This window comes from Geotrypetes seraphini, chromosome 3 (genome assembly GCF_902459505.1).
Source record: "Geotrypetes seraphini chromosome 3, aGeoSer1.1, whole genome shotgun sequence".
NCBI lineage: Eukaryota > Metazoa > Chordata > Amphibia > Gymnophiona > Dermophiidae > Geotrypetes > Geotrypetes seraphini.
The window spans coordinates 47702547-47729488 of NC_047086.1; the positions used below are offsets into that span (position 1 = coordinate 47702547).

At 43.5% G+C, this 26942-nt stretch overlaps 1 protein-coding gene across 10 annotated transcripts in view; it reads right to left on the reverse strand.

Annotated features, from left to right (window-relative positions):
• The window catches only part of SENP6 (SUMO specific peptidase 6), a 373212-nt gene that overhangs the window by 332817 nt on the left and 13453 nt on the right, over positions 1-26942 (reverse strand). For 5 of the 10 annotated variants that reach the window (XM_033935428.1, XM_033935423.1, XM_033935424.1 and 2 more), the window contains exon 2: positions 14378-14471. The exons of 2 other annotated variants lie outside the window; for them this stretch is intronic. In XM_033935428.1, the coding sequence (XP_033791319.1) occupies positions 14378-14471 (94 nt within the window). Of the gene's footprint in view, positions 1-14377; positions 14478-26942 lie in introns of those variants that run through there. 3 more of the 10 variants (XM_033935432.1, XM_033935431.1, XM_033935429.1) reach the window with 1 other exon arrangement.

The window sequence follows — 26942 nt, forward strand, 5'->3', positions numbered from 1 at the left end:
GTTGGGCCGCGAGACCCCCAGAACATATCATCCTGGGTAGTGAGGGATCTGCATACCAAGTTTCGTTCAAATCGGGCAAGCCGTTTTTGCGTTGGCAGCTGTTTTACATTTTTTCCATTGACATGAATGGGTGAAATCTGATTTTATGTTTGTAGCTCCGCCCACATATGCAGGTGGGCCGTGAGACCCCCAGAACATATCACCCCAGGTAGTGAGGGATCCGCATACCAAGTTTCGTTCAAATCGGGCAAGCCGGTTTTGCGGAGGCAGTTTTTACATTTTTTCCATTGACATAAATGGGTGAAATCTGATTTTATGTTTGTAGCTCCGCCCACATGTGCAGGTGGGCCGTGAGACCCCCAGAACATATCACCCCAGGTAGTGAGGGATCGGCATACCAAGTTTCGTTCAAATCGGGCAAGCCGTTTTTGCGTTGGCAGCTCTTTACATTTTTTCCATTGACATGAATGGGTGAAATCCGATTATCTGTTTGTAGCTCCGCCCACGTGTGCAGGTGGGCCGCGAGACCCCCAGAACATATCATCCCGGGTAGTGAGGGATCTGCATACCAAGTTTCGTTCAAATCGGTCAAGCCGTTTTTGCGTGATCGCGGCACATACATACATACATCCGATTTTATATATATAGATATAAGGTCAGTATAAAACTATTTGAGGCTTGTGTGGATGGGATCAGGTGGTTTGCGGGGATGGGGACCAAGCTCACAGGGACTGTGTGGGGACGGAGACAAATTTTTTCCCCGTGTCATTCTCTAGGCTCTGCCACAAATCGATTTTGACTAAGTGCGGGTGAGCGGGATGTCAGTCAGGTTGACGTAGCCATCATAGCGCAAGCGGGCACGGGTGTATGGCTCTCAAAAAAAAATCTTAATCGTTGCACTGCTGATTTTGGCTCTTTTGACTAATGAGTTTGCCTTCCACTGGGCTATAGGTAGGATATAATGATTCTATCAAAAGAGAAAGGATGACTTTTAAGCCTGAAAGTATAACACGTTTCAGAAAGCCTTTAAGTCCTCTGGGAACAGGATGCTGCAGAACAAAAAGCCAAAATAAGCTATAACTATTGCAATGCCACCTAGTATTTCACATGCCACTAACTCTAGAAAAAACTATAGACTAAAATTGATGTACATAAGGACAAAGCCAAAACATACGAGATAATTGGCTTTAATATGGCCACTCTTGGGACAAGAATCTTCAGAGGTAAGTGTTGCACGAAAAGCATGCCAAGGTGCTATACATAAACGACAAATAAATTTATACCCCATTTCAAAATATGAGATAGGTAATATTCTATATATCAATTTCAAAAAATTATTTATATTGTAACCCTGTAATGAAATATTTAACTCTACATTCCAAGCCTGGGCCACCCTTGTATAATCTAATGATGGAGAAAAATCCATAAGAGAGTGTCTGAAATATTTTAAAGATTCCAACCAATATAATTCTGATAAAAGTTCATACACCTTAGTAAATAAATTTAAAGTTGATAATGATTTTATATAATTGAGTTGCATATAAGAAAAAATATCAAAATTATTCCAACCACAATTAGTACGCAATTAAGAGAGATTTAATAAAGTATCATTATTAAGAAACTGATACAAATAAATAATGGATCCCTTCTTTGTTATCTGGAATCGAGTTGATGACATACCAGGATGAAAAAAACCATTGCCACAAATAGGTAACAAAGGAGTAGAGCGAAAATCTATACCCATCTAATTGCAGACTGTCTCCATGTGGATCTTAAGGGAACAAGAAAAAAATAATATGGATTTCACCAGTTATGTAAAAGATAACTAAAATGTTAAGGTTTCCAAAACTTAAGTGCCACCGGAGTCCATGAGAAATAAGAAGTGGATAAGAACCAATCATGTATATGATGCATATGATATGCCTCTATAAAGCGTCTTAAGGACAACAGGAATGGCAGGGAAGACAAGAAGCACCAAGACTACAATCAAGATCAACAGCCCCGGCTGCCGAAGAGATCCAGATGAAGGTAACAGTCTCCGTGCAAACTGAAGAGGACCCCCCCCTGATGGATGGTCTGTACAGACCGAAGCGGAGCCCCAACTGAAGACTTCAGTCTCTGTGCAGACAGAAGAGGACACCCAGCAACAGCCCAACGGAGACATCCTGCAAGAACTGACGAGTTTGAGGGAAGAAGTGCAGTGGTTAAGAAGTATCCGAGAAGACGAGGCGTTCATCGATGATGTCCTCCAAGAACTGTCTCTAGTCTCCGAGCAAGTGCACAAAGATAGGTCCATCCTCAAGACACCCGAACCAACCAGACATGCAGCATTGGAAGTAAAAACTGGGGTACAAGAAGAGACTCGAGATGACGACACCTGGCAACTAGTCACCTCTGCAAGCAAACACAGAAAGCAGTCCTCCTCTTGGTTATCTTCATGCAAAAACAGCAACCTCACATTGACACTGTAGATCATCCTGAGCAACAGATTTCAGCTCCTACAAGAAAGACACGCTAGCAGAACTCAGGAGGAAAGTCAGGAGGATATCCAGGAGTGTAATCTTGAAACCCGGCAGACGACTCCAACTCAAGAAGCAACGAACCAGCACCCCCCCCCCCCCAAGAAGCACAGAGTGGTTGTTATTGGGGATTCTATGCTGCGGGGAACCGAGGGACCGGTATGCAGAGTCAGACCAGATCTACAACCAAGAGAGGTCTGCTGTCTAGCAGGAGCCAGGATCCGGGATGTGACTACCTGCATAGGAAAAATAATCAAGCCCCAAGACCACTACCCAATGCTCCTCATCCACGTTGGGACAAACAACACCGTCAGGAACTCACTGGAGAAAATACCGGAAGACTTTAGAGCCCTAGGTGAGAAGCAGAAGCAACTGGAAGCACAGGTGATCTTCTCCTCCTTCCTACCAGTAAGAAACAAGGGGAGAGCAAGAGAAGAATGGATCCAGAGGACTAACGAATGTCTACGGGGATGGTGCAAAGAGATGAACTTCGGCTTCCTGGACCACGGAGAGGCACTTCAGGGACTGCAGGGACCAGATGGGCTACACCTAACCAGAAGAGGGAAGAACCTCCTGGGACGACGCCTGGTTCACACTAATAGGGTAAGTAACTCCATCTTGGAATCTGAGGTAAGTAATCACGTGAATACTAAAGGGGACAGAGGCAATACCAAAGGAAACAAAGGCATGATCGAGGAAGGCAAATTATCTCGCGTCAATTCACAGGGAGACAGAGCGAGAGACAGAGACTTAATATCTGGGGTAAGTAATCGAGTCGGTATAGTGGGGGGCAGAGGGAGAGACAGAGACTCCATCTTGGAGTCAGAGGTAAGTAATCAAGTCGATAAAGTGGGGGAGAATACTGAAGGAGACAAAGGCAATAATAAAGGCGACAAAAGCAAGATTAAAGGGGACAAACTATCTCGGACAGAAAATACTCCATACAAACAAAAAGTATGGACAGCCATGTATGCTAATGCCCATAGCTTAGGCAATAAAATTCTGGAACTAGAATTAAAAATGAGGCACGCCGACCTTGATGTACTGGCGATATCAGAAACGTGGTTCTCAGAGTCCCATGGATGGGATATGGTTATACCAGGATATAACTTACTCTGTCGCAACAGAGAAGGCAAATCAGGAGGAGGAGTAGCTCTGTACATTAGAGAAGACATCAAAGTTACTAAAATCACAGACATCAAGTATAAAGGAGAATCCCTCTGGGTGAACCTTGCCAGGGGCAATAACAAATGCCTGTACCTTGGTGTTATATACAGACCACCAAAACAAAGGGAGAATGCAGACGATGAACTAATTGAAGACATTGCGACCATCACACTGCGTGGAGATACAGTGTTAGGAGACTTCAATATGTCTGATGTGGACTGGAACAAACCCTCCGCTACAACCAGCGGCAGCAAGAGGCTACTAGCCTCCATGCGAGGAGCACGCCTCAAGCAGATGTACTAGAACCCACCAGGGATCAGGCAATCCTGCCTGGACCTGTTACTCACCAACGGAGACTGTGTCACAGAGGTATCGGTGGGAGAAACCTTGGCCTCCAGCGACCACAACATGGTATGGTTCCACCTCATGAAAGGGACCACTAGGTCAAATACATCGACTAAAGTCCTAAATTTTAAAGGAACTAACTTTCAGGGCATGGGGGACTATGTCTACAAAGCGCTGCAAAACCAGAGTACGACGGACAGTGTAGAGGTGCTATGGTCGGCTCTGAAATCTACTCTGCAAGAAGCAACCAACATATACATAAAAACCGTGAGCAAACAACGCAGAAAAAATAGACCACAGTGGTTCTCTGCGGAGATCTCAGAACTAGTAAAGCAAAAGAAAAAAGCTTTCGTAACCTACAAACAATCACAACGACCGGAATCTAAAGAAACCTACCTGGCAAAATCTAGAAAAGTTAAAACGACAGTCAGAGAGGCCAAACTCCAGATGGAAGAAAACATAGCTAGGCAGGTTAAAAAAGGGGATAAATCCTTTTTTAAATACATTAGCAACAGGAAGAACACCACAAGCAGTATTGGGCGCCTAAAGAAACCTGACGGTAACTTTGCAGATTCGGACGCAGACAAAGCAGATCTACTCAAAAACTACTTCTGCTCAGTCTTCATCTGTGAAGCGCCAGGATCCAAACCTCAGCTACAGACAAAGGGGAGCTTTGAGGACCCATTCCGGAACATGGAATTTACAGCGAGCAACGCCTACCACGAGCTATCAAAATTAAAGGTAAACAAAGCTATGGGCCCGGATAATCTACACCCCAGAGTACTTCGAGAATTGAGAGATGTCCTGGCAGAACGTTAGCCGAGCTTTTCAATCTTTCCCTTGGACTGGAAAACTGCCCAACGTTATCCCGCTCCACAAAAAGGGATGCAGGTCAGAGGCTGAAAATTACAGACCGGTGAGTCACACATCAATAGTGAGTAAACTTATGGAAACATTGATTAAAAACAGATTGGACACGATTCTGGACGACGAAAGATTAAGGGATCCTCATCAGCATGGCTTTACGAAGGGAAGGTCTTGTCAATCCAATCTGATAAGCTTCTTTGACTGGGTAACAAAAAAACTGGACGGGGGAGGATCCCTGGACATCGTGTATTTAGACTTCAGTAAGGTTTTTGATAGTGTCCCACACCATAGGTTATTGAACAAGATGAATGCGATAGGACTAGGAGAAACACTGGCTGCATGGGTAGAAGACTGGCTTAGCGGCAGACTTCAAAGGGTAATGGTAAACGGTATTCCATCAAAAACTTCGAGAGTGACCAGTGGAGTGCCGCAGGGCTCGGTCTTGGGCCCGATACTATTTAATATCTTTGTAAGGGATCTAACTCAGGGACTTCGAGGCAAAATTATATTATTTGCTGATGACGCCAAACTATGCAATGCTGTGGGTAAGGCAACAGAACCTGACAGCGCAACCAGGCCCAACACTATGGAGCAGGACCTACTTTTACTAGAACAATGGTCCAGTACTTGGCAACTAAATTTTAGTGCCAAAAAATATAAGGTAATGCATCTTGGTAGCGGAAATTCATGCAGAACATACACCTTGAACGGTGAAAACTTAAGAACTGTTGCAGAAAGGGACTTGGGAGTAATCATCTGGGAAGATATGAAAGCTGCCAATCAGGTGGAGAAAGCTTCAGCCAAAGCTAGACAAATGCTGGGTTGCATCAGAAGGAGCTTTATCAGCCGAAAGCCTGAAGTCATACTGCTGTTATACAGATTCACAGTGAGACCTCACCTAGAATACTGTGTCCAGTTTTGGAGGCCACACTATTAAAAGGATGTGAAGAGAATGGAGTCGATCCAAAGAATAGCCACTAGGATGGTCTTGGGACTTAAAGATCTCCCATATGAAGAACGTCTGAGCAGACTGTGCTTGTACTCTCTAAGAACGCAGAGAAAGGGGGGACATGATAGAAACATTCAAATATATCAAGGGCCGCATTGAGGTGGAGGAAGAAATAATTTTTTCTTACGGGTCCCACGGCGACAAGAGGGCATCCGCTAAAACTTAAAGGGGGAAGATTTCATGGTAACACCAGGAAATACTTCTTCACCGAAAGGGTGATTGATCGATGGAATGGTCTTCCACGCCAGACAGTCGAGGCCAGTAACCTCCTCGACTTCAAGAGACGATGGGACAAACAGGCGGGGTTGCTACAGAGTTATACTTAAAAGATGGATTCTCAAAGGAGAGAGGGTTCTTGAGTGGGCAGACTTGTTGGGCCGCCGGCCCTTTTCTGCCATCATACTCTATGTTTCTATGTAACATACCCAATCCTCCTTTATCAATTGGTAAAACCAGGGGTCTCCAAAGTCCCTCCTTGAGGGCCAAATCCAGTCAGGTTTTCGGACTTTCACCAATGAATATGCATTGAAAGCAGTACATGCACATAGATCTTATGCATATTCATTGGGGAAATCCCAAAAACCTGACTGGATTCGGACCTCAAGGAGGGACTTTGGAGACCCCTGGGTAAAACCATCATACTAAGAGGGAGACCAGAACGACATCCAACCCAAAGAAATCCACGAATTAATTTGTCCAATTGAAGTTCTATTTTCCTAGAAAGGTAATATCTGAAAAACATAAAACCATTGAGGTAGTACCAACATGTTATAGAGAGCAATGCGGCCATCATACTAAGAGGGAGACCAGAACGACCTCCAAGCCAAAGAAATCCACAAATTAATTTGTCCAATTGAAGTTCTATTTTCCTAGAAAGGTAATATCTGAAAATCATAAAACCATTGAGGTGGTACCAACATGTTATAGAGAGCAATGTGGCCCATTAGAGAAATAGGAAGATAACGCCAAGGCAAAAGACGAGATTTAGTTCTATCCATTAAGGGTTGTACATTGAGATCATGAAGTTGAGAAATATCCTGTGGAATAGTGATCCCCAATAAACAACTTTCTCAGATGGCCAAGTGAGTTGGAAAGTGTTAGGCCAATGAATAGGTAGACTAAAATGGAATGGTAGAGCTTCTGATTTTTGATAATTTAACTTAAATCCAGAATGAAATCCAAATTCATTTTAGGCTTCAAGCAGATGTGATAAAGAACTTACTGGATTAGTTAAAATAATCATCAAATCATCTGCAAATGCTAATACAGTCAAACCTCGGTTTGCAAGTAACCCAGTTTGCGAGTGTTTTGCAAGACGAGCAAAACATTCTCGCAAACCAAGTGTTGACTCGATTTGCAAGCACCCTCCGATAACCGGCATCACTCCCCCCCAGCTCACAAAGGCCACCCCGCGTGAAACGGCACCCCACTCCCCCATGCGAACAACTTCAAACTTACCCCCCCCCCCATCTGGCACCGGCACACAGCCCACAGGACGTGCCAGTGCCACTTGAAGAAGTTCCTGCCTTTTGCTGGGCCTTGAGTATGCATCTGCTCATGCTCAAGGCTTTCTAGTTCTCCCTCTCGCTGAGATTCTCGGAGATCTCCGAGAATCTCGGCGACAGGGAGAACTAGAAGGCCTTGAGCATGCGCAGATGCTCAAGGCCCAGCAAGAGGTAGGAACTTCTTCAAGCAGCACCGGCACGTCCTGTGGGCTGCGTGCCAGTGCCAGACGGGGGGTAAGTTTGAAATTGTTCGGGCAAGGGGTGCTGGTTCGCGCAGGGGGGGGAGGAACGTATCAAGTGAGTTTCCCTTAGTTCCTATGGGGAAACTCGCTTTGATATACAAGTATTTTAGTTTACGAGCATGCTTCTAGAACAAATTATGCTCGTAAACCAAGGTTCCACTGTACTTTTAATTCATGACCCATTACAGAGAGACCAGTTATTTGAACATCTCTCTTTAAAGTACGTAAGAGAGGTTTCAAGTAAAGAAGAAACAATAACGGAGAAAGAGGGCATCCCCGAAGGGTGCTTCTTGAAATAACAAAAGAAGAGGATCAAGTCCCATTAATGAGAATAGATGCTCAGGGGTCAGCATATAAGACATGCAAACAATCCAAGAACTATCCAGAAAGGCCCATATGAGACAATGTAGAAAATAGAAAAGACCACTCTACTCGATCAAAAGCCTTCTCTGCATCTAAATTTGCTAGCAATCCTGATACTGCTGTTGCTTGACCAGTCGCCAATGCAGTCAAAACTTTTCGAACATGTAGAACAGACTGACGACCACGTACAAAACCAACCTGTTCTTCCCCTATTAATAGAGGTAGATGAGATGCTAAATAATCTGCTAACACCCGTGCAAAGATCTTAAGATCTACATTAAGTAAAGATATGGGACGATAAGAATCTACGTATTGAAGTTCCTTTATAGATTTGGGAATCAAAGTGATTAAAGCATCAGTGGCACCGAGAGGGAAAGAAGAGTCTTCCACACAAGTATTAAAATAATCTACCATCACTCCCGGATGGAGCAGTTTATAATACTCCGTAGTAAACCCATCAGGTCCTGGAACTTTTACACGTAGACAAAGACTTAATTACTTGTTGGATCTCTACTGCACGTAAAGGCGCATTCAATGATTCAAGCATCTGTGAAGTCAAATTAGGCAAAGATGCATCTTCTAGGTATGCTTGAATTAAAGAAGGCTGTGACGATGTATCAGTCATATAAAGGCGGGAAAAATAATCACAAAAGGCTTGGGAAATTTTATCAGAAGCATTAGTCAAAGATTCATCTGGCAAATGAATGGAATGAATTAACCTAGGACCATTCTAGATTTTAGTGAGATTTGCAAGTAAATGCCCAAAACAATTACCAAAGCGGAAAAAACAATGTTTGCAAAAAAGGGTGTTATGCTTGCTTCTTTCATGTAATAATGTATTCAAAGCCAATTGTGCAGCCAACAATTGTGCAGCCAACAATTGTGGGACGACAAATGTAGGTCTTTTTAGCACATTGAAATTGGTGTTCAAGAGAGATGACTTTAGTAGCAATACGGCGGTTTCATGCTGCTACATAAGCAATATCACCTCTTAAAACCACCATAGAAGCTTCCCAAAAAAGGACTTGGTTATCAGTGCAATTAGAGTTAAATTGTGTATAATCCACCCATCACTCTAATAAATACTGTTGAAAATGAGAATCATCAAATAGGTAAGCAGGAAATCGCCAACCACCACTTCTTCGTGTACCAATATCTAAATCAACTAGCACCATAGCATGATCAGAAATAGACTATTGTAGAAGAAAGAATTTGAGAAAACAAAGATTAAGTGACAAGAACATAATCTACTGTATACGTGACCATGTCAAGTAAAATCTGGAAAGATGTGTATAATCCCTATCAACAGGATGTAACAATCTCCATGGATCTACCACAGGGGTGCACAACTTTGGCCCTCACCAGGCCAGGTTTTCAGGATTTCCCAAATGAATATGCATGAGATCAACATGCATACAATGGAAGAAGTGCAGGCAAATAGATCTCATGCAAATACACTGGAGAAATCCCGAAAACCCGACTGGATTCGGCCCTCAAGGTCCGGAGTTGTGCTTCCCTGCTCTACCATGTCCAATGTGGAACACAAATAAGGAACTCTCTTATGTGGGGCAGAAGGCTGCTGGCCTGGAGAAGACCTATCAAGAGAAGGATCAAGCACTTGATTCAAGTCTCTAGCCAAAATTAAGTGAAAAGCATCATGCTCTAAGATTGTTTTAACTAAAGACTGGAAAAAAGCATGTTCATAAGTAGTGGGAGCATATACTACTAAAAGGTTAAAACTAAATGTACTTAGGATCACTTTCAGGAGTACAAAGTGACCATAATATCTGTAGCAATTAGTTTAGTTTGACACAGCAATCTTTTATTAATCAATATCGCTACCCTACCTTTTTTACAATTTGTGGAAGAATAAAAGATCTCACCAACCCAACCAGATTTAGGTTTCAAATGTTCTGCATCAGATAGTTTAGTTTCTTGCAAACAAGCAATATCTACTTCTTTGCGACGTAAATAAGAAAGCAATTTGGTCCGTCTGATAGGCGAGTTTATCCCAGACACATTCCATGTGACTATTCGCAATGAAGAAAGAGATTGAGCCCCAATCGTCCCAGGTAGCAAAGAAAGCAATGAACAAAAAAAACATGAGATTTACACCAGGGTGCCCAGCCTTCACCACAGGTGACAGGAGATATTACTGTCATGATATGTATAAATAAAAATAAGGAACAATTTAATGTACATCAACAATATATTTTGGTAAAGAATAAAATATTAAATCAAAGAATTGAATGACTAATACAATAATTAACAAACCCAAAGTAACCCAAAAGCAGTCCTGAGAGCCCTCCCAAACACCTTAACCCTTCCCCAATTACCTACCCATATCCCTAACCCAATAACCAAAATAACATCTCTGATTCTCTAATTGTAGGAATCAGAAAGTCAGAGCTACATAATAATATGACCCGACTCCAGGCCCCATCCATCCTAATATAACTTCTTTTTTTTCACTAATTAAGATATGCAAAAGCAATTAAAAGAACAGAAATAAAATTATTATAAAGAGATATCTATGCTAGCTGGCATGCGTGCCAGATTTTAGAAAGAGGGCACCCAGTGAGGGGTGATTAGAAGAGTTTACTAATCGTGCCTTGTATGCCCAACATGTACTTTTACTATAACTGATCAGAAGACAAGATAGAAAACCCCATAGAACATATTTTCTCTGAGGTGATTCATTAAAGATTAAAGATTGGGTAACCATTTCATAAATTTTGAACTCTGTTTGTGAATATTGCACTATGTGTGAGCATACTATTATCAATGGGAAAGGAAAATCAATGGGGAAGGAAACTAAGATTTCAGACCTCCTGTTTATATGTGAATATATGCTTCTGTCAACTCCTGCATATTGGTCACATAACGAGTGCAATACGCACTAGAGAATGATGTCATATATTTAAAATTCTTGTTCTGGAAATGCCTGAGAAGTCCACAATGTGCACCTTTACTTTTTGTTTGACTCATAGCCTTAACACATAGCCTTCCATAACTCCACAAGCCTTCCACAGAGATAATACTTTTTCCTTTGATTTATAGGGGACAGAACTGGAAATAAAGTTATGCTTTAATATACAGGAATCCAAAGGCTGCACAGACGGTCGCACCGGAGTCTGGCATCAACCAGCAGTGATCAACAATGCCTCCACTGGTCCCGCCTCCAACAACGATCTCTAGTCACCACATGCAGGTAGGAAGGGCCTCTGCTGAAAATTAACCATTCCAGGCCTTTAGGTTAGTAGACAGTTATGCTGTGATTCTATAACTGTCAAGCTCCCCCGAGTGAAAATTAAAAGAAAAAAGTACAGAACCCTGTAAAACTATGAATAACGTAGAAAAATAAAGTAGAAATCAACAAAACAAAACTAAATATAACTAAAAACTTAAAAATATAAGATAGAGACACTGAAGCCCAGGTCTTACTCGGGCAACATTCTAGATATCTCCTGTGGGCTGGAAATATGGGGATATGAAGGCACGCCTCCATCAGATCTAGGGAAGCTAGGAATTCCCCCCAGTACCACCGCAGCAATTACTGACTGGACTGTCTCCATGTGGAAGTGTGGTACTTTCAGGGCCACAGTTATAGATTTCGGGTCCAGAATCGGTCTGCAGTCTTCGGTGCCTTTTTTGGGCACCATGAAGTATATGGAGTATCTGCCAGAGTGCAATTCTTTGTCAGGGGCTGGTTCTACGGCTTGAATACGTATTAGCCTTTGCATCGTCGCTTGGATCCTGGCCTCCTTTTCTGGCCGTCCAGCCTCGATTTTGTGACACTCTCGAATAAGATCTAGAACAAGTGGTCTGAGGAAATTTGATCCCATGCCCTCTAGAACATTGACAGCCTCCCGTCAATGTGCGGGAGTGCAGCTCTCACCTTAGTATCGTGTCTTCTCGGAGGCAGGACTGACATGAGACCCCAAGGGTTGCCGACGTCTGGAGCTGCCAAATCTCTTTCTGGATGCCTAATAAGATATCTGAGCAGAGACACCTGTGTAATACTGATGGGAATGTCGTGAGGAATGAAAATTGCCCCTGCTTCCCCCAGTGGGTCAGCGAGATCTGCTGTCTGCCAAAGTCTTAGGACAGCAATCTACCACAATGGCTTTATCTAAGCCCTTACCAAATAATATATGCCCTTTTAAAGTCAGTCTGTTTAAGGGGGTATCAGAGGCTGAATCACCCACCCACTGCCTGATCCAGAGCATCCTGCAGGTGAAGCAGAATACGCCGACACCTTGCTCTTAACTCTGTCGTCGTCATAGAGAGAATCCGCAACATAATCTCCCCCTTCCAGCACCAGCTGGGGGCTTATATCCTCCTCTGCCGCAGTCTGGTGTGGCAGGCATGTGCCACAAATGAGTCTGCCGCTGCAGTTTCGATTCCCAAAGCTAGCACTTCAAATTGCCTCCTAAGAACCACGTCTACCTTGCAATCCTGTCCATCCTTTGTTGCTGAAATTCCAGAGCCAAGTTTTGACAGTCTTGGCTACCTTTAGAGAGCCTTCTGGAGTCTCCCATTGCTCAATGACTACCAAGGTGATGTCCAGGTGCACGGGAAAAAAAGTAGTCTGAGCATTTATTGCACTCCTGAAAGTGCACTGTGAGGTCGATGGCTGTTGCAGGTCCAGCTTCAATTTTCTGAGTGCATCCGTAATAACATGAACATGGTAGCAGACTTAAAAAGCCACCACACAGAGGGATTATCTCCCTGGTTGAGCGGAACCATTGCCTCCTGACCTCTGGTCTCTACAAGGGAGACAGAGACTCCGGGCAAGAAACCACACTCTGGATTTCATGCCTTTACTGTCCCAATCTCCAATCCTCCGAGTCCTGGTCACTCAGGTTGGGTGTTGGATTCCTTAGTGGTAGGAAGGTCTCCTGCAACAGACTCTCTCACTGGTCTAAAAACGGCATTGCCTATAGGCAGCACAGAGCATCCCAAATCCCTCAAATAGGCTTTCCACTGGAACTTAACAAAATCCAAGGTAATCCCCTGAACAGGAGGCCCCATAGAGTCCTGCAGGACCTCAGACTGGCTTTTCTTGGGCTCCACCGCTTCCACACTTACGTTTTGCATGTTTGGGGTCTCAGGGAAGGATTTCTTCACAGCCACCCAGACCCCCTGCAGTTCCCCAGTCCTAGCAGACTCAAAGGAGGCCAAGACCAAGGCTACTATTGCTCTCTTACATGCCACACAGCACACGGTACAAAGGCACTCCTTTGTCATCCAGAACAAAACTGGCATGATATGGGGGCAGAACATCCCAATCAATTTTGAGCAAAATCAAGAGGTTCTGAGGCAGGAGAAAACTTTAGAAAAAAAAAAGATCATTTAAAATCCAAGATGGTTGCCACCAGTGAATTTGTGCCAAAAAGGCTCATAGGGGCTCCCCTGAAGTTTAAAAAAATTCAGGGAATGGGGTTTTGGAGGTGGGGGACTCTATCTCTGTCCCCAGAAACCCTTACAAATCAAATTACTAGAAACTTAACAGCGCAGCTAACATTATTTAACTTTAAAGAGACTTAAAATCTTAAATTTAATATGGAACCTTACCATATTTTTGTATGAATTTACTGTAATTTCTTATGAGGTTATTTATTGAAGGCCAACTCTAATTAAATAAATTGCAGAAGACAATACAGTTCTCTTAATATGGAATGAATATGCTGGCAGAATCTTAATCAATCCTAGCTACCACATTCTGAATTTAACTTATTTAGCACAAATTAGACCTTTGAACAAAGGCTTATAGTTATCTATCTTTCTTTAATGTCTTGAAAAGAGCAATGCACTGTAACATTTTCTCAATTTGAATGGTCTAGAAAATGATGAATTTGTGAATTCTATGACCTGACCTCAGTAGAATTTGTGAATTCTATGACCTGCACCTTATCTATTTAGTTGTTACCTAACTTTTAAGCTTGTCCTATTTTTACATATTCTTAACCAATGATGGCATAAATTGTTTTGTTTTATTTCATGGGACAGTATAGCAAATAAATTAACCACCTAAACACTCCAAAAGGGAATGGTTAACAGCAGTTCGATAGGGAGAGAACCCTGGAGACATTAGAAATTTAGATATTTGACTACTGATTTATGTAATTTTTAAACTAATTTTAATTTAGATTGTTTTATTTACTGATTTATGTAAATCAAATTGCTTGGTTTTTTAGAATGTAAGCTGCCCAGAAGGCTATGACCCTTGGTGTGGGATAGAAAATTGAAATAAACTTAGAAACTTGGATTTCCTTAAGATGGATTTGAGAATTACTAGCAAATGACAACTTTAAGTCTGAATTCGATTTTATTTTTGTAATCCATGACCATTCTTACTCTCTTTCTGCATCTCCTTCACTTTCTTCTGACCGATTAAAGCTCCAGTTATTCTTAAACCCTCCATCTCTCCTGGCTTGGGTTCTATCCAGTTCTGAAAGACAAGGTTCAGGTAGATATAAGATAAGAATTGAATTCAGAAAAGAACAAAAATACAATGAGAAAAGTAAAATGAATCATTGATTTATTACTTTAATCCTGGCATTTGACATACACACTTTAAAACTATATAATAAAGTATATATGACAAACACGTAAACAGATTTTTAATTTAATTTGGTTACATATATGAGAGGGTGCTGAAAAGTTCTCAGCCCAACCAAGAAAGGAATTTTAAAAGTTATTCTACATATTCACCCCTAAGTTGAATGCACTTGGCACATCGTGTCTTAAGCTTCTATAACCCTTCCAAAAAAATACTCCGACGTCTTGTCACTGAAATACTGCTCTGCTGCTGCCATCACCTCCGAAACACTTGAAAACTGTTGCCCTTTTTATCAAAAATCTTTTTAAGGTTTGAAAACAGAAAATAATCAGATGGAGCAAGATCTGGTGAGTAGGGTGAATGGTTCTATGCACTGAAACCCCAACTGCATCATACATCCATCGTTTTGCCTTGTGAGCAGGTGTACTGTCTTGCATAAAGCAAACTCCTTTCCGTAGCTTCTCTCTCCTTTTTTTCTTTCAACGCCTCCTTTAATTGGCATAGCAAGTACAGTACTATTTTGCATTAACTGTTTGGCCCCTTGGAAGATAGTATTTTCCACCTTCCTGATCCCAAAACACTGTGACCATGACCTTTCCTGCTGACTTCTGGATCTTAAATTTCTTTAGTCTTGGAGAATCTGAGTGCCGCCATTACATACATCAGACCAATGGTCTATCAATGACTGTGTCTGAATCCAAGAGGGCCTGGGATAGGCACGGGGGATCTCTCAGAGAGAGAGAGAGATAATAGTTACTATGGATGGGCAGACTAGATGGGCCATTTGACCTTTATCTGCCGTCATGTTTCTTTGTTTCTAAGCCCAGTAGCCCATTCTCACAGTGGCTAATCCAGGTGCCTAATATCTGGCCAAAACCCAAGGAGTAGCAACATTCCATGCTACCGTTCCACAGCAAGCACTGGCTTCCCCCATGTCTTACAGACCAAGGACTTTTCCTCCAGGAAACTGTCCAAACCTTTCTTAAAACCAGCTATGCTATCTGCTTTTACAACCTCTAGCAATGCGTTCCAGAGCATAACTATTATCTGAGTGAAAAAATATTTCCTCCTATTGGTTTTAAAAGTATTTCCCTGTAACTTCATCCAGTGTCTCCTAGTCTTTGTAATTTTTGAGAGTGAAATATCGATCCACTTGTACCCCTTCTACTCCACTCAGATTTTGTAGACATCAATCATATCTCCCCCTCGGCTGTCTCTTTTCCAAGCTAAAGAGCCCTAACCTTTTTAGTCTTTCCTCATACAAGAGGAGTTCCATCCCCTCTATCATCTTGGGCGCTCTTCTTTAAACCTTTTCTAGTGTTGCTATATCTTTCTTGAGATAAGGAGACCAGAATTGAATGCAATACTCCAGATGAGGTCGCAATGTGGAGCGATACAGGAGCATTATAACATTCTTAGTCTTGTTAACCATCCTTTTTTAATAATTTCTAGCATCCTCTTTGATTTTTTGGCTGCTGCCACACATTGGGCAGAAGGTTTCATCGTACTGTCTACAATGACACCCAAATATTTTCTTGGGTGCTAACCCCCCAAGGTGGACCTTAGCATCCAGTAACTGTGATTCGGGTTATTCTTCCCAAAGTGCATCACTTTGCATTTGTCCATATTAAATATAAGAACATAAGAATTGCCGCTGCTGGGTCAGACCAGTGGTCCATCATGCCCAGCAGTCCGCTCACGCAGCGGCCCACAGGTCAAAAACCAGTGCTCTAAATCAGTGTTCTTCAACCTTTTTACACCTGTGGACCAACAGAAATAAGAATTATTTTGTGGACCGGCAAACTACTAGGACTAAAATTTAAAAACCCCGTTTACGCCCCATCTCTGCGAGCTCGGTCCCCGCAAACCATCTGATCCTATCTGCACAAGCCGCAATTATGATTTTATATTGAACGTATTTTATTAAAGTATAAAAAGAAACAATATTCTGAACAATTGTGATTTTATAAATACAAATATACAGTGCACGGACCAGCAAAACCCCTGTCTCCCCTCCCCTTCACATATATCCCCTCTACTATCAAGAAAACTGAACAAGCCAAGTTATTATAGAATGCTACATAGAAATATCATGCTAACAGAATACTGCAATCCCCAGTTATGTCTCTAGCAGGATATATATTTCAAATCTGATATATTCTAATGACAAAAGAGAAATAAAATTATTTTTTTCTACCTTTTGTTGTCTCTGGTTTCTGCTTTCATCTTCTTTTCACTTTTTTCCTTCCAGCATCTGCCCGTTCCATCCAATGTCTGCCCTCTCCCCCTTCCATATGTATCTGACTTCTTTCTATGCCCCTCTTCCCTGTCCATCCAGCCTGTTCCTCATCTCTCTTTTTTACATCATTCATTCCAGCTTCACTGCCTTCTTCATTTTTATCTCTCCTACATCAGATCTAGCATCTTTATCCCTCTTTCATTTCTCTGCTGACCCCCTTTCCAGCATCAATGTCTCTCTACTTTCTCATTCCTCTCTCTCCCCTTTCCCTCATCTGATCTCTCCATTCCACCCTGACCCCCTTCCCCTCCTGTAATCTCCCTGCCAGCTGTTTCCTTCCTTTTTCTTTCTCCCTTCCCTCCTTCCTTTTTTTCCTTCTCCCTTCTCTCCTCCCTCTATCCAACATTAACTCTCTTCCCATCAATTTCCCTCCTCCCCTCCCAGCAGCATCTCTCCTTCTAACTCTCTCCAAGTCCAGTAACAGCTCTCCCTCTATCCAGCAGCTTCCCTGCCTCCTACAGTGGCTGTCTCCCCTTCCAGCAGCTCTCAGTACTTGCCTGCAGGAACTTGCTGGTAAATCACTGCCCTGGCAAGTAGGAGAGCTGGTGGGAGGGGAGGAAGTCACTGTGAAGGCTCCCCAGGATCTTGCTCGCACACGCTGACCATCTCCCTCCACCTGCACCTGTATCTGCAGCTCTCTCCATTCTACTTGTAACTTCCCCGCGGCCCTCTTCAGCAACTCGGCAGGGGCGGCGATCAAGACAGGCTGTCGACGTCGGGACCTTCATTCTCTGAGTCCCGCCTATTTTGTTTCAACTTCCTGTTTCCCAACAGGCGAGACTCACAGAGGGAAGGCCCCGACGTCGGCAGACTGTCTTAATCGCCTGAGGCTGGGAGGAACATTAGTGAGCAGGAACCGCAGTCGGCAGGAAATTTAACTGCCGACTTGATCTCGCCGGCCCTGTGAGGACCGGCAGAAATTTTCTGCGGACTGGTGGTTGAAGAACTGTGCTCTAAATGAGTCCAGCTTCACCTACGTACGTTCCAGTTTAGCAGGAACTTGTCCAACTTTGTCTTGAATCCCTGGAGGATGTTTTCCTCTATAAACAGACTCCGGAAGAGTATTTCAGTTTTCTACCACTTCCAGTTTTCTGCCACTTTGTTGCCCAGTCTTCCAAGGTCTGCCTTACATGTTTCACAATCTGCATGCGTTTTAACAACTTTGAACAGTTTAGTGTCATCTGCAAACTTAATCACCTCACTCATCGTTCCAATTTCCAGATCATTTATAAATAAGTTAAATAGCACCAGTCCCAATACAAATCCCTGCGGCACTCCACTGTTTACTCTCCTCCATTGAGAAAGATGACCATTTATTTAACCCTACCCTCTGTTTTCTATCCGCTAACTAATTCCTAATCCACAATTTAACTTTCCAATCTATCACATGACTCTTTAATTTTCTCAGGAGCCTCTAATGAGGAACTTTATTAAAAGCTTTCTGAAAACCTAGATGCACTAACATCACTGTTCTCCAACCGCCGGTCCGCAGAATATTCCTGCCAGTCCGTACAGGGCCAGCAAGATCGGATTGGGGCCATCAGCAGCGTCTAGGCTGCAATGGCGATGAGCGGCATTGGCGGCGGCCACCCCCATGCGACGCAATTCAAGATCGGCAACGGGTCCCCCGGCACTCAAGATCGGCAACGGGCCTCCCCCCTCCCGCGACTGCACTCAAATTCGGCAACGGGCCTCCTTCTCCCCTCCGGCATCAACAGCACTTCAAATCGGCAACACGGTGCTCAGCCCAAAGCTTCCCTGACTCAGCTTTCTGTTTCCGCCCAGCCAGTTAGAGTCAGAGGGAAGCTTAGGGCTGAGCACCGCGTTGCCGATTTGAAGTGCTGTTGATGCCAGGGGAGGAGGCCCGTTGCCAATTTTGAGTTTCATCGCGGGGGGGGGGGGGGAGGCACGTTGCTGATCTTGTTGCCAAAATCGGAAAGAAAGGTGAGAGGAAGGGAGAGAGATGGGCCTGTGCTGGATGGAGAGATTGAGAGAAGGGGGCAGATGATGGAAGTTGGGGGAAGAGAGAGAGGAGGGCAGATGATGGAAGTGGGGAGAAGGGGGAGCAAATGCTGAATGTAAGTGGAGAAAGAGAACACATACTGGATGGAAGGAGGGATAAAGAAAAAGGTCATATGCTGGATGGAGGAAGAAGATAGAGTTAGTGAGATAGTGGAGGGGTGAAAGAAAGGGGTGGCATGCTGTGGGTAGACACTAGTGCTGCCCGATTCAGGAAAAAAAAATTTCGATTAGATTCATCCTATTGAATTGATTTTTCGATTCGATTTTCCTGCCCAATTGGGTGGTTTTTTCCAAACATCCTGGTGGGTTTATTTTATAGCTTCTTCACCTTCTTTGCCCTCTTCTACCCACACTGGTCCTGTGGTGTAAACAAAATAAACAAACAAAAAATACTTTTCCTCTCTCTATTAAATCCTAGCTCACGTTTGCGGTCCAACATCAACTCTGGAAGGATACACATTTCAAATCTGACATAGTGTAATCACAAAACAGAAAATAAAATTATTTTTCCTACCTTTTGTTGTCTGGTCATTTTTCAAATCTTGTTGGTCCCGTGTTGGTTTGATTGTCTTCTGATCAGGTTCTCCTTCTTTCTCCGTACTAACCATCCATCTTCCATCTCTGTCCTCCCCTTCTGTTTCCCTTTCCTCCCCCGGAGGTCTGGCATCTTTCCTTTTTTTCATTTCCATCCCCCCGCAGCTGCAGCGATGGACCTCAGCATCCACAGATCCACCATCTCTCCTTTTCTATTCTACCCTTTCATCCAGCATCTTTCTTCTGTGTCCTTATTCCTATGCTCCCTCCATGCCCAGCATCTTATCTCTCCCCATATCCAGCTTCTTCTTTCTCTCTTCCTTACCTCCTGTATCCCCTTCCCCAGGTACAGGCTTTCTCCTACTATCACTCCTGCCATCCTGCACCTTGCCCACCTACTTTGGAGCAGTATCTGTCCCTCTTGTACCCTTCCCCTTGTGGTCTTGCATTTCTGTCTCCCTCTCTCCATTAGTCCAGCACCTCTCCTCTGCTTTCCTCCCCCTCTTTTTGGTCTCTCTCTTCCCTTCACTTCACCCCCAGGTCTGGCATCTCCCCTCTTACTCCTTCCTCCTCCTCCCTCTGCACAGGCCTGTCTCCCCACCGCCAAAGGGGTGACGGGTCTTAAGCGCGCCGCAGAAAAATCTTCTTTTAAAGGGCTCCGACAGGAGGTGTGGGGTGGAACCCCCCACTCTACTTAATAGGGATCGCGCTGCTGTGTTGGGGGTGTAACCCCCCACATTATACTGAAAACTTAACTTTTTCCCTAATAGAGAAAAAGTTAAGTTTCCAGTATAATGTGGGGTTACAACTCCCCAACCCCCCCCCCCCAACGCCAACGCGATCACTATTAAGTAAAGTGGGGGATTCCCCATCAACACCCCCCGTCGGAGTGCTTTAAAAGAAGGATTTTCTATGGCGCACTGAATTGTCGGCCCACATCTGTCTCGCGCTCTTAAGACTATGAACCGCCAAAGGAACTCTTCCTCCTCCTCCCTCTGCTTCCCTGCCCTGAAGGCCCTTTCTCTCTTCCTCCCCGCGCGAAGGCCTCTTCCCCCCCCCCCCCCCGGCCGAACGAACGCCTGCTCAAGCCACAGCCTGCACCTTCCCCGCTCTTACCTCCTTAACGCTAATAGGGCAGCTTGCAGGCTCGCTGGTGTTATAGCGATCCCTGCAGCTGCCCATGGTCCTCAGCGGCACGTTCTCTCTGCCGCAATCCTGCCCCTGACGTAAGAGCAGGGGCAGGATCGCGGCAAAGAGAACTTGCCGCTGAGGACCACGGGCAGCTGCAGGGATCGCTATAACACCAGGGAGCCTGCAAGCTGCCCTACTAGCTTTAAGGAGGTAAGAGAAGGGAAGCTGGGGGAGGCAAGAGCGGGCAAGCTGGGGGAGGCCTTTCTGACCGACCCCACCCCCCTCCTCAAGCAGGAGCAGTCACGGATGGCCAGCAAGAGGCAGCGCTGGAGCTCCTGCTTTAGGAAGGCACGGGGGAAAGGGTTGGCCATTGAATCGGGAGGCCGATTTTTTATTTTTTTTTTAATTGAATCGATTCGAATCGTGAATCGGGCAGCACTAGTAGACACAGTGAAAAGAGGGAAACTGAGGACTGTATAATAAGAAAGAATTTAATTTAGACGGAGGCAGAAAATAAAGAAGGAAGACCAGAGAAGGAAAGGGAAGAGAGAGAGAGAGGAGAAAGAGATGCCATAGAACGGGGAATGAGACAGAGATATCAGATCTGAGCGGAGGAAATGAGAAGAAAGATGCTAAAAACCACAGGGGGAGGGAAAGAGAGCTGAAAGGAGAAAGATGCCAGACCATGAGGGAACAGAGGGAAGATGATGGATGCCAGACCAAAGGAGGGGGGGTCTAGAGGAGAGATGGCAGGGGGAGACAGTTTCTGGAAGGGGAAGACAGTGGATGGAACGGGCAGATGCTGGATTGAAGAGACTGGGTAGACGCTGGAAGGAAAAGAGTAAAAAGAAGATAAAAGCAGAAACCAGAGACAACAAAAGTTGGAAAAAAATAATTTTATTTCTATTTTGTCATTAGAATATATCAGATTTGAAATATATATCCTGCTAGAGACATAACAAGGGACTGCAAAGTCCAGGCAGTGCATCTTTAGCTTCCAGCTGGCTTAGGACTCTCTCTGACAAGGGGGCACTCCCTTAACACTATTCCTGTCATGTGTGACTGCAGTATTCTGTTAGCATGATATTTCTGTGTAGCATTCTGTAATGATTTGGCTTGTTCAGTTTTCTTGATAGTAGAGGGGATATATATGAAGGGGAAGGGAGACAGGGGTTTTGTTGGTCCTTTCTCTGTATATTTGTATTATAAAATGACAATCGTACAGAATATTGTTTCTTTTTATACTTTAATAAAATACGTTCAATATAAAATCATAACTATTTGAGGCTTGTGCGGATGGGATCAGATGGTTTGCAGGGACCGAGCTCGCGGAGAAGGGGCAGAAATGTGGGTTTTTTATTTCAGTTTTAGTAGTTTGCTGGTTCACAAAATAATTCTTTTATTTCTGCCGGTCCAAGGGTGAAAAAAGGTTGAAGAACACTGCACTATATCAACCAACTCACTTTTATCCACATGTTTTATTCACACCTTCAAAGAAGTCAAGCAAATTGGTGAAGCAAGATATCCCTCAGCTGAACCTATGCTGACAGTTTCATTAAATCATGTTTGTCTACGTGTTCCACAATTTTATTTTTTAATAATTGTTTCCACCGTTTTACCCGACACTGAAGTCAGGCTTACCGTTCTGTAATTTCCTGGATCTCAGCCTTGAACCTTTTTTAAAAATAGGCATAACGTTGGCCACGCTCCAATCTTCAGGTACTGTCGATTTTAGCAACAGGTTATAGATCACTAACAACAGGTCAGCAATTACATGTTTCAGTTCTTTTAGGGCTCTTTTAACTAAGGTACGCTAGCGTTTTTAGTGTGCACCGCATTGTGGCGCATGCTAATCCCGCGCTACATGCCAGCTCAATGCTGGCGTTAGCGTCTAGCGCGCACAGCAAAGCAGCACGCACTAAAACCATTAGCGCAGCTTAGTAGAAGGAGCCCTTAGTATATTGGGATGTATACTATCCGTTCCAGGTGATTTATCACTTTTTAACTTGTTGATTTGGCTTAGTTACGCACATCTTCCAGATTCACAGAGATTTCTTTCAGTTCCTCTGCATCAACACCCTTGAAAACCATTTCCGGTTCAGTCTTACATCTTCTTCCGTAAAGACCAAAGCAAAGAATTAATTCAGTCTCGCCACTATGGCCTTATCCTCCCTGAGAGCCCCTTTTACTCCTTGTACAAACTGTTGGTTTTGTTTCAGGATCATAGTGGTGTAACCATGTTTTATCACCAGTAACTATCTATAGTGTCTCAGCAATTTTAGCCAATATTCACCGATCTACCAAAATCATGTTATGGGCATGGTCAACAATTTTAGGAGTTGACGCCATTTGAGGCTTCCCAGACCTTGCTGCATTTTTGGTCTTGAAATCTCCATACTGAAAGTTTGCACACCACTTCTTCACTATGATGGGCATTTGCCACTCATTGTATACATTCATGGACTTCCTTTGGAGCTTTCTTCTGCAGGAATAGGAATTTCACACTTGAAAATGCCACACTTTTCATTAACATAGTTCAATCAATTATCTGAAATAATGTCAAAACACAGCAATATGGTTATGCAAATTGACACTTTGCAAAATAAAATTCAGAATTATGGCAAAAAAACACTCAAAATTTATGAAGTTGGTTGGGTTGAGAACTTTTTAGCATCTCCTCGTATTCTGCTTAAACATAGGGCCCTTTTATAAAGCCGCGCGGTAATAGCCCCGAAGCCCATAGAGATTTAAAGGGCTTCGGGGCCGTTGGTGCGTGGCTTTGTAAAACAGGCCCATGCTGTTAAAGGCAGAGTATGTACCATAATATTTTATAACAAAAAAACACAACAATGTTGAATCCATAACAGACTATCCTAAAAATCTGGAAAACAGCCGTACCTAGTTTTTTTTATGTTGGGTTCTCTCTTACAGGGGGCTTGATAGAGGGTGAGGTACATATACATACAGTACGAAATTTGCAAAGTATCTGCAAAGCCCTCAGCATTCTTTCCCCCCACGGAAGTCTTCTTGCTCTATCCTTCCCCCAAAGATGCACATTCATTTCCATCCCTTCGTCCATTCCTTTTCCTCCTTCCTAGAGCTGCTCCCATAAAAGACTTTGATAGTCAAAGCGATTTAAGCAGACAAGAGAGGCCAAAATTCAATGGCATTTAACCAAGCAGTGCTGCTGAATATTAATGAAACTAACCAGTTATTTCAAATCCGGAAAGGAGAGGGGCATTATGAGGGCTGAGTGAGGAAGGAGCCAGGAGATATATGGGTCCAAGCAATATTAAGTGCTGGTGTTTACACAACCATATGAACAGAAAGAACCACACAAGTGGCCCTAACTATGTCCATTTAGCTATGGAAGGGCCAGCACCGATTATTGGCCAGCACCCACACTGCTTCTAAGTACCAGTTTCTATTTTATACTGTCTTCCCCTCCCTCCTGACAGAAGCCTAACCCCCTTACTGGCCCCCCACCTAACCAAACAAATAGCCTCCAAGGGAATGCACTCCTTGCTCTCAATCCACTCCCCAACAAAACATGGTCTCCCCTCTCCCTCTCCCAAACATCCCTGGTGGTCCAGTGGACAATCTGAGCAGGAGCCCACTCACTCCTGCCTCTAGCAGCTCTGGTGGCAAAAATGATGCTGCAACCTGTCGAGGGGAAGGAGGGAATTATTGCCATATAGGACAGACCAAATGTCAATCTAGCCCAGCATTCTGCTTCTAATAGTGGCCAATCCAGATCACAAGAACCTGGCAGATCCCAAGACAGTTGAAAAGCTTAATACTGCTTATTCTAGAAATAAGCAGTAGATTTTCCTAAGACCATCTTGGGGACCCAGTGATCCCTCAATTTCACCGTTGAAGACTAGACAGAACATGAGTTGGCACATTCTCAGTAGCTGGTCCTTATGAGGTGAACAAATTACCTGTTGATTTAAAGAAGCAAACCAACTTACAGTATCTATGTTAAAGAAAATAACTTTAGAAGTATATGCTGCACAAGGCTTTTGCTAAGATTTGATTATGTTTGTTTTGGAAATCATGGTAGACAACTGCAAAGCAGCACACTGGAGTATTTATTCTAGTTAAGTCTGAAATGTGTTGTTTTAGTGTTGTATATTTTTATTATATATGTTTAACTGTACTCCACTCTGGATAAGGGTAGGTTATAAATAATAATAAACTAAACTATGTATTAATGGCTAATGGACTTTTCTTTTAGGAAATTATCCAAACCTTTTTTAAAATCCTGTAAAAGCAGGCCAGAAACCACTTAAGTTTCCATAACCAAGACATGTCTAGTCATACCCAGATATATCATGCTGGTGCCCAGTCATGGCCCTGCACTGAACATCCAGGGCTAATTTAATTTGCCACAGTCACTGCTTTAAAAAAAGACATTCTGAGCACCACTGAATACTGACTGATAAATATCTTCTCTTCCTCTTCTTAGGACAGATGAGTGCTACCATCATTTCCACAGTGTCTAGATCAGTGTTCTTCAATGCATGGCCCGAGGGCCAATGACAGTCCCTGGAGACCTCTGTGGTAGCCCTCCAACATCTTTATAATTTTTCTTCTACTACTTTCTGATTCTGTAAAACTTAGGATAGAAATGGTGATGTGGATGAGGGGGAAAAGTCACATGCTTAAAGGACAATAGTTGAAGAGAATGCATTTGGAAATTCATGCCTTCTAGAAGATAACCCCAATGAAAAGTTTGAAGGTGTGCTGATGTCATTAATATGCACTAGTCAGAACTGTCACAGATATGGGCAGTTATTTGGTGGCTCTATTAAAATCGAAAGTGACCCCAACTTAAAAATTAGTGAAGACCACTGGTCTAGACTTCCTTTGATGAGCATTGGGGTCTGGTGCCAATGGCAGGGGTGGGGGTGAAGAAGCCTGTTATTTAATTCCTTACCCCTATCTTAATTACTGGAAGCCAGGCGTAAAACACATCATAGCCGCTGCACTGCCCTAACAGTCAACCTCAGAAGAAATGTATTTTTGTTAATGCGGGTTTTTCCCAAAATTATTGCTGCAAAAGCCTTTGGAAATTCTGGAAATTAGTGATAGGCTATCACTAAGAGTCTGCATACTTTTAGGCCTTGTTTGCCTTTGTCAATGAGAACTCCTTCCTTAAGGCCTCTTATTTTCCTTCCTCAGTATAATATACAGATGACATAGCCAACCATTTGGAAATAGTTCTCTTGAATACTGGACGTCCCAACTTGTTAGGATCAAAGGAGACAAAAAGTTGAGGAGACGTTCTATGCGGTTGAGTTCTTTGCAAATAGTAAGCCAATGCAGTCCAGAGAATGAAAAGCCATTTCCCCAGGGTGAGAAAGAAGGCTCAGGAAAGAACACTGGAAGTGGAATTCTGTGACAAACTTTGGAAGAAACTTGGGATAGATGAGACACAACTTTGTCATGGTGGAATACTGTGACAGGGGGATCCACCATTAGTGCTTGAAGCTCACTGACTCATCGAGTTGAAGTAAGAGAAATGTAAGGTACACGTAGACATTGGTTTGAAAGAAGGCTTCATCAGTGCAGCAAGAAACACATTAATATCCCAAACCACTGGAGGTGGTTTGACACTGAAAAGTCCTTTCATGAATCTGGACACAAGAGGATGAGCAGTGAAAGATTTACCATCAACTGGTCTGTGAAAAGCATTGATAGCACTGACACTGAGATAAACTCTAATCGAACTGGTTTTGAGACCTGAATTGGATAAATGAAGAAGATAATCCGAGGTGGATTTAGGCTCATGATGATGAAAAGCACACCAGGTGGAAAACTGTGTCCGTTTTTGCTGGTAGCACTGCTGCATAGACAGTTTTCTGGATGCTTCCAAGATTAATCTGACAGACTGAGAAAGATGAAGGTCAGCCGATATTAGACCGAGAGGTACCAAGCTGTCAGGTGCAATGCTGAAAGACTGGGATGCAGAAGAGATCCGTGATTCTGTGTGAGAAGAGACGGAAAATTTGAAGAGGGATAGGTTCCTTGATACTGAGTTGAAGTAGAAGGGAAAACCAGGGATTGGAGGAAAGGCACAAGTCCAATCCAGCAGAAAAGCATCTGCTTCCAGACAGCGAGGAGAGTACTGCTGGGAGCAAAACTAAGGACTAAGGCAGCTTGTGGTTGTGAGGAGACGCAAACAAGTCTATCCGAGGAGTCCCCCTGAGAAACTATGGGATGCAGAACTGCAGAGTTGAATGTCCACTTGTGTGGTTGAAGAAACCTGCCGAGTCTGTCTGCAAGTGAATTCTGTTCCCTTTGAATGTATACTGCTTTCAGGAATATATTGTGCGCAATGGCCCGGGTCCAAATCTTCTGGGCCTCCAGAC